At 38.0% G+C, this 13955-nt stretch overlaps 1 protein-coding gene across 1 annotated transcript; it reads left to right on the top strand.

Annotated features, from left to right (window-relative positions):
• Window positions 1-1356: 1356 nt before the first annotated feature.
• On the top strand, window positions 1357-13404 carry LOC110155836 (glycerol-3-phosphate dehydrogenase [NAD(+)], cytoplasmic). Its single transcript, XM_020920006.2, has 8 exons — window positions 1357-1459; window positions 6128-6305; window positions 7190-7330; window positions 9654-9792; window positions 10661-10773; window positions 11353-11589; window positions 11977-12083; window positions 12371-13404. Exons 1-8 carry the CDS (start codon window positions 1419-1421, stop codon window positions 12465-12467), a joined length of 1053 nt encoding a protein of 350 aa, XP_020775665.1. The 5' UTR covers window positions 1357-1418; the 3' UTR covers window positions 12468-13404.
• Window positions 13405-13955: the final 551 nt, after the last annotated feature.

The raw sequence follows: 13955 nt of genomic DNA, 5'->3' as shown, positions 1-13955 counted from the left end.
CCGAGTGCAGAAAGGTTTTCCTTAATTACGCACTCGTTTCACAATCTGGTCACCCTAGCTTAAGAAATTACCTCCAAAACAATGAATCTTGTCCATTTTAAAGGTGCATTATGTAACTTTTCTCGTGAGGGTTTACCTCCAACTTTGTCTCCATGGATTTTTTTTTTCAGTGCACGGAATGTTCCCCTGTACAAAATTAAACTCGTCTAGTGTCACTAGGTCAACTAACAGGTCATATCTATGGAGAGGCCGCTGCACTTACAGGAAGAATGGATGTTTCTTTTTATTTTGGAGCAAATATTTATAACTTACCTAGAAACCATATTAGACACTGGGCCAAAACTTCTCTAATGTACAGAGAGATAAGAAAACAACTTTTTATTTTAAGCAGTGTTTAAATTATTGGGGAAAAATGTGGTTCTTTTGTGTGTTCTCCCTTGTAGTCTAATGTAATTTTCTGTAATGTTCTGTAACATATTTTTTTTCAACTTTTCTTTAGAGATGACCTCTTGATTGGTGTAAAACTATCATTTATATTTACACCATGGACATATAAGGTGATCAGAATTTCAAAATAAAAAACTGGGACAACCCTCTCTTTTTGGTAGTTGGTAATAATAAAACTGTGAAATGAGTGTGTAATTACTGAAACTTGTCATGCAGAGACCATGACAACATGTGAGTCAATATAGTCACATTTTCTTTGTGTTTTGGTCATTTTTAAGCAGCTTTTCTGTATTTTACCAAAACAAATGACAATTTATGGCTCTCTTTACTGTTGATGGGGATCACATTGGTCAAAAAATAAATAAAAAATACGGGGCATCTAGGAGATTTCTTGTATGAAACTGGGACAAATCAATGGTTTTGGATAAATCTTATGGGACTAAATCTTTTCTGGGTTCAAAACTGGGACTGTCCCGGGTAAATAGGGAAGTTTGGTCACCCTAAGCTTTATTATCCCACCAAAAATATAAATCAAAATTAGAGAATCATTAGAACCTGTCTTGTGTAATTTAATAATGCCATACAACATCTTCATGGAGACAAGCAGGTGGCAGACGTGTATCCAGGAAAGTTACATAATGCGCCTTTTTTAAACCAAGTCTCACCACGAACGATCGGCGAACTAACAAAAAAAATCCAACTTGTACTAGAAACTTATTTTTAACCTAGTGTACTTGGCCTTGGAGCCTCGACAGAGTCTGCGGTCGTATCTGTGCGTTTGTGCGCGCTTTAGTGTCTTGTTTCAGGCTTGAGGGAGTGCGTGTCCCCGGGCAGTTGACCAGTCACAAACCCCCGAAGCTGCTGGAGGTGGGAGGGACTCTCGGCTCGGCACAGACCGGTATAAATAGCCTCATTCCCGGGTACGAGTCTCTGTCCTCACCGGCAGCTTTTGTGTACCACCGTGCGCAACCATGGCCCCCAAGAAAATCTGCGTCGTTGGCTCAGGAAACTGGTGAGTGTTTGGATCTTATTTGTATTCGTAGATCGTAGAAAGTAGAGTAAAATGCAGGCACTTTTTGTACTGAGCTGCAGGTTTGCTAAATATTTTTCCCAGCGGATAAAGTAATCTTTCTGTCGTAACATGAGATAAGGGAATTTTAAAGTTCACGCGTGCTGTTTTGTAAGAGTGGAGTGGAGCAAGTTAAGTTAAAGGTTTTCCATGTGAATAAAAAAAACTGCTCTACAGGGGTACTCAAGTTGCTTTTAAATATCTCAAACTAGTCTGTGAATGAAATAAGAAGTAACGTATTTAATAGAGAAAGTAATGAGGCACGTGATTTTTGTTTTTTTATGAGTTGATGATGAAGATTGATCAGAAAGATTGATGAATGATTTAATCTGTTGATCAAATCAAACTGGGAGGCGCTGTGAAGTCTGGTGATATTTCAAAGCGGTTTTAATCACATGTTTTACATTTTGACTATTTTCTGACACTACTTTGTTAGAACTGCTTTACAGTCATGGTTTAGTCCTGTTTGTGACCTGTTTAGGCCTGATATAGTCCTGTTATAATCCTGTTATTGACCTGATTTAGATCTCTTGAGACACAGTAACCCCAAACATTATTAGGCGGCACTAGGAGTGATAATCAATCAATCAGTCAATCAATCACTCAATCAAACAAACTTTATTTGTAAAAGTGCTTCACATGCAACAGAAAAATGTCAATGATTAAAAACTTTGAGTACCACCTCTGTTACCACCACAACTATGTGGGTTGATTTTCCCTAACCTCAAAACTAAAATGACCCCCAATTGAAATAGTTTCTGAACCCCCTGGAGTACAGACAAATGGCTGGACTCTTTGAGGCTCTGTAGTTTTGGCCTCTGACTTCTGATTTATGAGCTTTGTTCAGAAGAACATCAGAGGTCAAATCCCATCTCCAAAGGGATGATCTGAGAGACAATAGATTGAGCATTTGTTGGGTTTTGACAATTCCCTTTTGAAAAATGAAGTTAAATCACCAAAAATTACATTTTTGGACCCAGACTGGTTTGGTTCTGGTCTTTTCCAATACTGTTAATTTGCCCAGGAGTTTCACAGTTCCTTTTACCAGATGGTTGGCAAAAGGAATAGATAAAGACAAATTCTTGTTTTTTCTGTGAGATGTAGCACTTTCTTTTGAATTGTTATTTACAATGTTGTTTAGTGGCTGAGTGGCTCGTGCTCATGCCTCACATCAAGAAGGTGCCCACCTTTCTGTGAGTAGTTTACAAACTTTATGTTTCTCTCTGTGTTTGAGTGAGATTCCTTCTGGCACTACACTTTTCCCCATTAACTCAAAACTCCCACAATTGTACAAATGCTCCAACTAATGTAGCTTAAAGTGTCAAATGCAGAGGACAAACGTTCCTACGGGGAGGTGCACCTCAACCTTGATGGCAAATCTTTTGATTTTGATGAACATTGCCCAAAGATTGCCCCCCTGCCCTACATTAACTATGACATAAAAAACAGGTCATAACATTTAGCTGAGAATAAGGTTAGGACTGTTGTAAAAATCTGTTGGATTGGGGAAAAAAGTCTCCAAAATGGTGTCGATACACAGAAAGGCATTCACTTGTGGCCTTCTCAGTTGTGTGGTAGAGCTGCACTGAGTTGCCTAAACAAAGGCTTTAATAAGAAACTGCAGGCACTTAGAGATCGCACAGAGGCTCAAGGGCCAAGGGCAGCCCCTCTCGTCTGACAGGAGTACACATGTATTTACTGTGCCCTCTGCACCCGCTGCCCGTCGCCATGGTGACAGAGACATTATAGTCTCTCGGTGTCAGAGGTCGACATTGGTCAGTGAAGTAGCTATTTGTAAGTATAACAATAACACACAGATGGTTTTGTGAAACAAATATTAGTCCAAAAATCTACTGTAGTGGATTGTTTACAGTCAGTTAGTTTCTTTGATTTAGTTGTTCTAATATAATTTGGCAAATTGTGGAGCATTTGATCAAACAATTAAAACATGGAGCTGAATTACTTTGTTGATGTTGAGATTAAATTTGCAAATGTAGATGAGCATCGATATGCCAAAAAATTATAATCACAATTTTCTGAAAGCCACATCACAAAAGTGAACTCCTCACTGTGATTGGTTAAAGGAACTATATGTTAGATTATGTTTTAAATTTCATAAATCTGACCTATTTGCATGCCCAGATGCAAGGGAAACATGCTCAAATCAATATATATATATATATATATATATATATATATAATCCTGATTTATTCTTAATGGCAAAACACTGGATATGATGTCGCATTTATATGTTGTTTTGGTTGCCAGTTTCAATGCTCAAATCCAGTTGTTTTAAAACTGAAAGGACTCTCAGTGATCTCAGTGATCACTACCAAACTCCAATACCAACAGACAATCATGAACCAGTGCTAGTGCAGCCTCTGCAGCTCAGGGAGTCAGTTCTTTCACATGAGACATGGCCTGTCCATGGATGTAGAAAAACTTGTATGTGTCCTCTGTCTGTAGGTTAAGACAATGGAAACCCAGGTCCTGCGGTATTTGTGATTTATTTTTTTTAAAACAGGCCACACACAGTTCTTTTAAACCCGCCTGTCAATCACTGATCAGTAGGAGGAATGGATGACAAAGGTTTTAGTTTTCTTGACTGTATAACTCTCCCTTGGGGATGAATAAAAGCAAATCTGAAAATCTGTGTTTGTACACATAGCTGCATTAAACAGAAGCACTAACATAGCAGATCATTACAGGGATCACACCAGGACTGGATTTTCATTGCCCAGCCCTCACACTCAGACACCAATGTGGACTCACTGTGCAGATGCTCTTTCTGAAAATATTGGATCAGGATTTTATCTCAAACCCCTGGAAGAGGACAATTCCAGTATTCAACTGGCAACTTAATACAGCATGAAATCATAGCATGGTGTGCAGAGAGCAGAGCCTTAGCGTAGATTGAAAACCTGCTGGACCGCAAAGAAACATATAAGGCTTTTCTTCTGGTGAATAAACACATTGAAATGGTCCTCTAGTCTAAATCATCACAAATCTCTCAAGTGGAACTCTGGAAGAAGCGCTGGTATCAGAGGAAAGGATAGTTCCGTTATCAACTCAGTTTCCCCAAGTTCTGCCAACTTTTGTCTACCCAGCACTGGCAGTATGTAGGCCTGACTGTGATTCTGGTGTGTTAAACTGAGACAACACAACTTTACTCATGGGTTTCAGCTTCATATATGAAACATTTTGAGGATATTGAGAATATTTACTTTGTTAATCACTATGTCAACACTATTTTTTCATCACTCTGAAACCCATGGATTGGATTTCTTTGGCAATGGCTGAAAGTCTCCAGATTTTGTGTGAGTTTTGCCTTCAGCAGACACATTCAAGCAGACGTGGAGGCCAATAAGAGATCCTGGAGGGAGAAATGAGACACTTGTACAGGACTCATTTAAATGTCAGAGTGGAGGATTAACATTACTGCAGTGAGTTTAAATTGCCCCATGATTAGGAGTGGCTGCTATACGGTGCTTCAGTGATTTCTGATTATTGCAGCTCTGTTCGCAAGCAAGACTCTTTCATGATTGTGATTAAACATGATTTTTATGGATTATTCTCAAAAAGAATTGTTTGGCGATTTGACTAAAATCAAATCGATATCTGATTCCTGTGACGATTTTGTGAAATAAAGATAAACCTTTGCCGTAACCTGCCTCACGCTGGACAGATATATGTAGCACTCTGAACTGAATTCCACTTATTGTTACTCGCTGATTGGTCGAAGCGTCACAACAGCAGCTTTATTTCCCTCTTCAATCAATGTAAAGATACAAAATGTAGATGAATAGAAATTGTGATGTGGGAACTTGCAAGTCGTGACTTTTAATTAGCATTTCTACAACTCTTATTGTATATAAATACTCATATATGAATATACCATGGCTTTCTAAGTACAATTTAGCTTAAAATTCTACTGCAAACTGCAAAACTGGTTCTTGGGTTTAAAGACTTGAAATGACCTGAAGCTCAAAGCAGACGACTTGAACTTGACTTGGACTTATGGGCCTTTAACTCGAGACTTGAGTTGAACTTGCCTGTCTTTGACTTGGGACTTGACTCGGACTTGAGTTCAAAGACTTGAGACTAACTTGACACTTGCAAAACAACAACTTGGCCCCATCTCTGATCTGAGCTTTAAGGAAATGGTATCTTACATCGGCCTGTCACGATAAATATAATATTGACTTTATCGTGGGCACTTTTTCTTTATTGTAGTGGGACATTTTTGGCAATTTTTTTCTGCAATATGATAAGATTTGGAAGCTAAAATTACACATAGCAGTTACTTAAGTGTTAAACTCTGCTTTTTATTTACACAGCTCAACAATATATCAAAATATTTAACATTCACATCTTTTTTGTGATTAATTCTGCTTTATGGTTTGATTTAAATATTGTAGTTTATCGTCTTTACTTCTGCAATGTCACACTTGTTATCTTGACAGGTTTACACTCACCCGTTTTGTAAAATGTATTCACTCATCCATCCTGAATCAACGTGCACCTTTTTGGGGTTCAAAGTGTCTTACAAGGGCTGCTATACATGTTTTTTCTATGTTATTCTTTTATATTTATTGTTTCTTTTATTCCAGGGGCTCTGCCATTGCCAAAATAGTGGGGGCCAATGCTGCCAAATACGACACATTCGACACCACGGTGAACATGTGGGTGTTTGAGGAGACCATCAACGGGCGCAAACTCACAGAAATCATCAACAATGACCATGAAAATGTCAAGTATCTGCCCGGACACAAGCTGCCCCCCAACGTGGTGAGTAGTGTGGGCGTCTATATCACACTGCCAACGGTGGGTAGAGTCTGGAGCGGGTAGAGCTTATAAATATTGCTAAAAAATTCAAACAGTAGTCCAAGAAATTACTTAAATGTCCGATATTATGTAAAATTGACTCTTGTGCGTTATCTGGAGTTGTGTTTTGTTTCGTTCACAAAATGTTTGAGTAATTCTGCATTATCCGTCTGTCTACATCTCTAAAACTCAAAATGCTTTGTTCCACCTTGTGATCTCATGAAGTTGTAGTTTTCAAGTTAGAGATTGGCAATTCCAGGGCTTTAATTATCCCAGTGATTCTAGTGAAGGTGCATGGAGTTGATAAACATAATGGAGCACTTCCTGTATTACCACATGACAACACAAGGTGGAGCAGAGTGTTTTCAGAACTCAACATAAATATGCAGGGTTTGTGTGTTAAATATGTATGAATGAAACAAAACACGACTCCAGGTCTGTTTGTGATGAGGAAACAACATTATAACACAGATCAGAGAACAGTGTAATAAGGTAAACCCTTTAAGAATATTTTTAAGAGCAGCTTTACGTAACATCTGATTTATACTTTGAACTTGATTTAATTGTATAAAAAAGACCTCAAGTCATGCAAAAAAAAATCTGGTATTTTCAAAGAATAGACCTCAAAAACGAGAAATATTAAATCAAATCTGAAGGAGCGGTGCAAGAAATACATTTAATACTGCCAATGTAAAACTCGTCAGGAAGAGATTTACTCGAGTAAGAATATGGTTACTTCAAACTAATTATTACTCAAGTAGAAGACCAATTAAGTAAATGTAACTTATGCTTAACTTAGATGTGTCTGGTGCATGTCTATGTCTGTTATGGGTTTGTGTTTGGGTCAGGTGGCGGTCCCAGATCTGGCGGAGTCGGTGAAAGGAGTGGACATCCTCATATTTGTGGTGCCTCATCAGTTCATCGTCAGAGTCTGTGACACCATCAAAGATCACATCAAGAAGGACGCGGTGGGCATGTCTCTTATCAAGGTGAGTGGCTAGTCTTAATAAAAGGGGCACTGCGTAACATTTCTGGTGGAGGACCTGCCACCTGCTTGTCTCCTTGGAAATGTTATTGCTTTGTCTAGAATCTTCCACAGTATAGATTAAACCTATCTATCACAAGGGAGACAAGCAGGTTACAGCACTAATCCAAATCCACTTTATTTCTATAGCACATTTTACAAACAAAGCAGTTTCCAAAGTGCTGCACAGAGATCATAAAATGAAAACAACAAAAAAGTAAATTGCTAAAATGTGGTCATACCAGTCCTAAAAGGATAAAACCAGTAAAAGCAAATAAAAGCAAAACCATAAAAATCATAAAATAGCAGTAAATAAATAAAATAAATAAAAGACACAGAGGACCACACAACTCACACGGTGATAAAAGCAAAACAATACAAGTGGGTTTTAAGACAAGACTTAAAGCACAGGCAGAGCGTTCCACAGCTTTGGGCCGACCACAGAGAAGAGAAACTACGCTACATTACAAGTCAGATCTACGGTGAGTCACCCCTATTCACAGAAGGACTGGATGTTTTTTGAACAATATAAACACTTGTTATGAATAAATGCTAGATGGATATGTTTAAAGTCATACCATGGATCATTCTAGGAAAAGCAATAACATCTCCATTGAGACAAGTAGGTAGCAGACCCTCCACCAGAAAAGTTGCACAGTGTACCTTTAATACAACGACTAACCTAGCAGAGAAGTATTGTTAGTAAGAGCCTCTATGACTGTCAGAATTCGAACATCAGATACTATTTAATACTAAAACTAGACAACTCATTTGAGCAGCATCAATACTAAAAAGTAACACAGGACATAAATGAGCCTTTCCTGAATGGCATTAGAATGATGAGCAAATGAGCAAACATGTGGAATGGTTTAGGAAGAACTTGGACTAGAGCTACTACTCATTAGGGGCCAGGTTTTGTTTCTTACACCCCCACCCCCCTGACATGTTTCTGCCGGCCTGGGAATGCTGTAGTGCTTTTGGCTCTGGGAGGTACAGTAGGAGAAAGATAAAGGCTTTATTTGAAGAAGAAGGAGGAGATTTAAAGAGGACAAATCTCCCTACGTGGACAATAAAGTGTACCTTAACCTTATCTTATTTGATACTGATTTTGAAAGAACAATGAAAAGACATCTTTAAAGGACCTACTATATTATGCATAATGTGATATTCTGAACTTTTAGCCAAGTCAGAATGCTGTTACCTTCTCAAAAACATACCTGGAGTTGTGTTTTGCTTCAGTCACATGCTTGAATGATCCTTTCTTAGTCTGTCAGCATCTCCAAAGCTCAAAAGCTTTTACCCTGTGCATGTAAATTAAACAAAACACTCCAGGTATAATTTTGATGAGGAAACAAGATCACATGGATCAGAAAATAATGTAATATGGGCCCTTCAATGAACATAAAATATATATTAGTGTTTGTATACAGGCTTCTTCTTTTCCATTTCCATATTGTACATTTTACATTGTGGTCAAACTACTTCTGTAAAAGTTCAAGAGCGTAGTTCATAGTATTAATACTCTTTGCTACTGTTTGGATGCTGTTTTAGTATCTGGGGATCAGTTATTTTGACAACCCTATTGGGGAGTGATACGTGACTTGAGCCTGTTTATATTTGGAGACAAGAGGTTGTTTCTCATGCGGAGTTTTAGAAATAGGTTGTTACATTTACACAGACAGAAAAAATCAGACAACAAGAGTAATCAGATACTCTTCACTCTTATCTGCAGAGGGTCCGCTACAGATAAGTAAAATAATTTGATTTGATTTTCGGTGTACACAAAAGCACCTGGTGACATGTCGGGATGCCAGCGTTTTCATCTCTGACATGGGTATCAATACATCAGTAGTCTCATTTCATCCAACAAAAGGCCAACCAGGACCAATATCACGGAACTGATACCCGATTCAGCAAATTTTCCTTTATTGTGCACCAATATTTAATACCAATATGTTTATCTGTGCATCCCTAATTTAGTATTTGGAAGATAAAGGTCCTGCACAAGTGTGAACAACCAGAAAGAAATGGCTGTTTACATGACATTTAAGTAATCTGTTAACTCCAGAAATCAGATAACGATCAGATTTATGGAGTAAATGTAAACACAGCCACAGAAATAAGATAAGAATTGATTGGCAAAAGAATAATTCCCCAAGGTTAAGCAAATAAATGAAGGATGTGGATAAATTAACCCAGTGTTGTCTTTGGCTTTCCACTTTTTTTTAATCAAGCTTTGCAAAGATGTCTCTATAACTGTATTTATGATCTGATATTTTGTGTTCGAGGGCGTGGATGCGAGTCCCGAGGGCCTAAAGCTGATCTCTGAAGTGATCCGGGCCAAACTGGGCATCACCACGACGGTCCTGATGGGCGCCAACATCGCCAACGAGGTCGCAGAAGAGAAGTTCTGTGAGACCACCATCGGTGAGTTACAGAACAGACACGTGTTACACAAATATGTTTTTAATAGTACTCGTACATGAATGATTTTGGTTTTTGCTTTTCTTAATTTTGGAACTATAATGTCTTTGTTACCATGTGAAATTACCAATAAAGCTTCATTTTATAGATGCTGTAGGATGGAAATACGATGATAACTTGAATAAGGAGTCATATATGTATTTTACAGCCTTGTGTCCATGTTATTATTAAAAAAATTAATAATTCAAATGAAAAAGTCCAGCTCCCTGTTAGTTTGTATGAGTGTTTGAGCAGAGTTCTACACTTACATGTTTGCTGAAACTGGACATGATGATTAATATTTATCACTGGTACTAACCCGCCAAGAAAAGCAAAGTGATAATTAGAAAAATATATTAATCTGTCAATCAGAATCAGAATTAGTTTTATTCATCCCCAAGAGGAGCAAGAAGAAGAAGAAGAGAGTTCAAAAGTTAAGAAGTTTAAATAAAATATATAATAAAAATATCTTAAAGAAAATGGTATGAATAACATAATAAGCCTTCAACAAAACCCCCTGTGAAAATCAAACAAACATTTAAACTTTTTAAAATGATAAAAAAAAATTACTCTCATGACATATTTACATCTTTATAGTGATACTTTGCAGCCCCCAGCGTGATGTCCCTGCAAAGTCTCAGTACAGTTTTACACAGTGAGGTATGAACAGAATATTGCACAAGGGTCGGGAGAGAAAGTCCAGAATAGTCCTGATTTTGGTCCTCGTCCTCCGTGCATAACCGGCCTTCTGACGATCTTATGAGTCTATTAGGGTCCCTCACGTTCCTGCTCCAGTCCAGATGCACTTTCATGGACATACTGTATTTTTTAGGTTGCAAAGACAAATCTCTGGGGCCCATTTTGAAGGAGCTGATGCAGACCACAAACTTCCGCGTCACAGTGGTGGAGGAGAGCGATGTGGTTGAGATCTGTGGAGCGCTGAAGGTCTGTCGTGTTAAATTCAGTATAAATGTATGCTGTATTTCTAGTTGCAAGGACACAGAAGAAACTGTTTATTTTTTTTACTATGAACTAAAACTGTACAATCTAATTTCTAAGGTGTTGCATTCTGTGATTTATGTATTGCAGGTCATGTTTTTTTTAACAATATTGTACATTTAGAATACTTTTTTACACTTAATAATGCTACTTTATGGGTTGGTATCAGTATTATCGTTTATCGTCTCTATTTCCTCAAGCAATATACTGTATTTCAAATTTTATTGTTGTGTTGTTGTATAAATATAGCAGGACATTGTGACAGGATTTAAAAACCTAGTTCAACGTTTGTCATTTTTCCTTTTTGATATATGATCATATAAACCTGCCCTATCAGGAGAGCTTAAACACTGAAAAACAGTTTTTACAATAATCAAATTAAAAATGTGCCCATGATTTTTGTAGGTTTTTGACATTTCTTATGACACTGTATTCTCAATATTCAACTATTTCAATATATTGATAATAGAAATCTGCCCAACTGCCCAGTTATTGAACCTTCTTCCTGCCTGGTGTGTCCCACAGAACATCGTGGCGGTGGGAGCAGGTTTTTGCGATGGTCTCGGTTTTGGAGACAACACAAAAGCTGCAGTGATCCGTCTGGGTCTGATGGAGATGATCGCGTTTGCTAAAGTCTTCTGCACAAACTGTCAAGTGTCCGCCGCCACCTTCCTGGAGAGCTGCGGCATCGCCGACCTCATCACCACCTGCTATGGAGGAAGAAACCGCAAGATCGGAGAGGCCTTCGCCAAAACAGGCAAAGTAGGGAGCATTACACTTTTTCACTTGTTATTTCTAACTTTTGTTATAACACATTGCAACAAATTGGACAGATATCATTTCTGACACTAAAAATATTTGTTTCCAATTACTGGATTACTGTTTTGAAATCTGGCCAAACTCTCAGTGTTGTAGTGGTGGTTCAGTGATGCACTGAGAGGAGCAGCTGAGGCTCCTGAACACCTCCAGGATGAGTTGTTTTAGGAACACCTTGGGGTCCCTCTGGAGGAACTGGAGGAAGTGTCTGGGGTGCGGGAAGTCTGGGCCTCCCTGCTCAGACTGCAGCCTCCACAATCTGACCCTGGACAAGAGGAGGAAAATGGATTGAATAATTTGTTAAACTTTAATGTGATTTCTTTTTTCCTCTAGACGATTGAAGCGTTAGAAAATGAGCTGCTGAATGGACAGAAACTCCAAGGTCCTGCCACAGCAGCTGAGGTCAACCAGGTCCTCACACAGAAAAACATGGTGGAGAAGTGAGTGGAATTTGATCATTTTAAATACATCATTTACAAGCTGCTATACAGTACGTCTACTTATATGGACTGTAAATTGATGTTTTCAGTCTCACAACTTAAGTGATGTAGAATTTATCTTTTTAAAAGTTTCAGATATTACTATATGTAGAAACAAAACAAAACAAACATTAGTAATATTGATCTATTGTAACGGCAACTTTCCAGGCCTCAAGCCAAACTGTGTGAGATTTGAATATTATTTGAATGAATTATTTATGATGAATTATTATGTCCTTTGTTTGCAGGTTCCCTCTCTTCACTGCGGTCTACCAGATCTGCTTCAATGGCCATCCAGTCACAGATTTCATCAAATGTTTGCAAAACCACCCAGAGCATATGTAGCCTGAGCCGCGCCCCCTTCGAACTGACAATAAATGACTACTGTAACTGACATCTTAACAACGCACTCACAAATTACTTTACCTCTTTACGAATAGTTGTTCAATATGTGTGTTAATAATAATTTAATAGTTATTGTGTATTGTACATGTCAGTCTAACTCAAAAGTGCCTCAAATGTGTACTACGAAAATTACTGGAGGAGGATCCGTTACCTGCTTGTCGCCATGGAGATGTTATTGTTTTGCAGGGAAATGTTCCACAGTAAAGTACAGTATTAAACTTGTATACAGTATCGTGTATTTCTGTAATTACAGGTGCTTTTTATTGCTAAAAATCTCCTGAATAGGGATGTAACAATATCCTAATCTCTTGGTACGATATTGTCACGATATACATCTCACGATACGATATTTATTGCGATATTTTGGAGAGGCTGATATAATTGTAGATAGGACACTTTTTTGCTTTTTAAATACATTGACAAGATTTTGGTGTGAATTGTTACTGTCATAATCCCAAAAATTCAAGTAAAAAACATATATCTTCATGTTGTCTGCGCTGAAATGAATCATGGGATATGTAGTTATTAGCTATTGCTACTTTAAAACAATACATTTAAGCAAAGGATCTTGTAATTTGCTATATTATGACGCCCTACTGTATTATTGTGAGACTTCTGACGATACGATATCATATTTTTCGGTTATTGTTACATCCCTAATCCTGAGCAGTATGCATTCTTACTGGAGCAGGGCCACCTCTGCACAGATCTGACCTGTAACTGTCTCCATGGACAAAAAAAAAATCATGTCATACTAAGGAGCATTCTAGACAAAGATCTCCGTAGAGAAAAGCAGGTGCTGGACCCTCAAGTAGTGCACTTTTAACTTAACTGTGATTTTTAAATAAACACATTTGTTCTGTTTTTTTTTTGTTTTTTAGTAACGTTGTGTCGCGTTATTTACTCATATGTGCTAGACCTTTAGAGTTGCAGTGTGTGAGTGTAACGTGAGCTTTGACTGACACCCTAAACTCTTCACCTTTACCATTTCCTACAGTGTCCACTCTGACCTTTGTGAAGAAGAACCAGCGCCTAACGCAGCGTTCACATGTACACTCATATTTATTATTTACAACTTACAACATTATGACAACTGTATGTTTAATGTATGTGTTCACTTAAATCTTACGCAGGTTTTAAAGTTCGGACACAATTTCCCGTCTTATTATAAATTAAAGCTGCATTATGTAACTTTTCCGGTCAAGGGCTGTCACTATGGAGATGCCATTGCCTTGCTTGGAATGTGCCACAGTATCATTTTCAGCTTATCTATTTATCTTGTGTGTATTCAGTTACAGGTGTTTTTATTGCTGAAAAATACCTGCATTCTTACTGTACGCTGGCTCGCCTCTCCACAGAGCTGACTTGTAACTTGTCTCTCTGGGGCACCTCTTTCATGTCTCTGTGAATACTGCGGAACATCACAGG

The sequence above is a fragment of the Boleophthalmus pectinirostris genome, unplaced genomic scaffold (genome assembly GCF_026225935.1).
Source record: "Boleophthalmus pectinirostris isolate CB_2022bp ecotype Guang Dong unplaced genomic scaffold, ASM2622593v1 HiC_scaffold_3, whole genome shotgun sequence".
NCBI classification, from domain to species: domain Eukaryota; kingdom Metazoa; phylum Chordata; class Actinopteri; order Gobiiformes; family Gobiidae; genus Boleophthalmus; species Boleophthalmus pectinirostris.
Note: the sequence above shows the minus strand (reverse complement) of the source record. Positions and strands in the feature narration are given on the sequence as shown.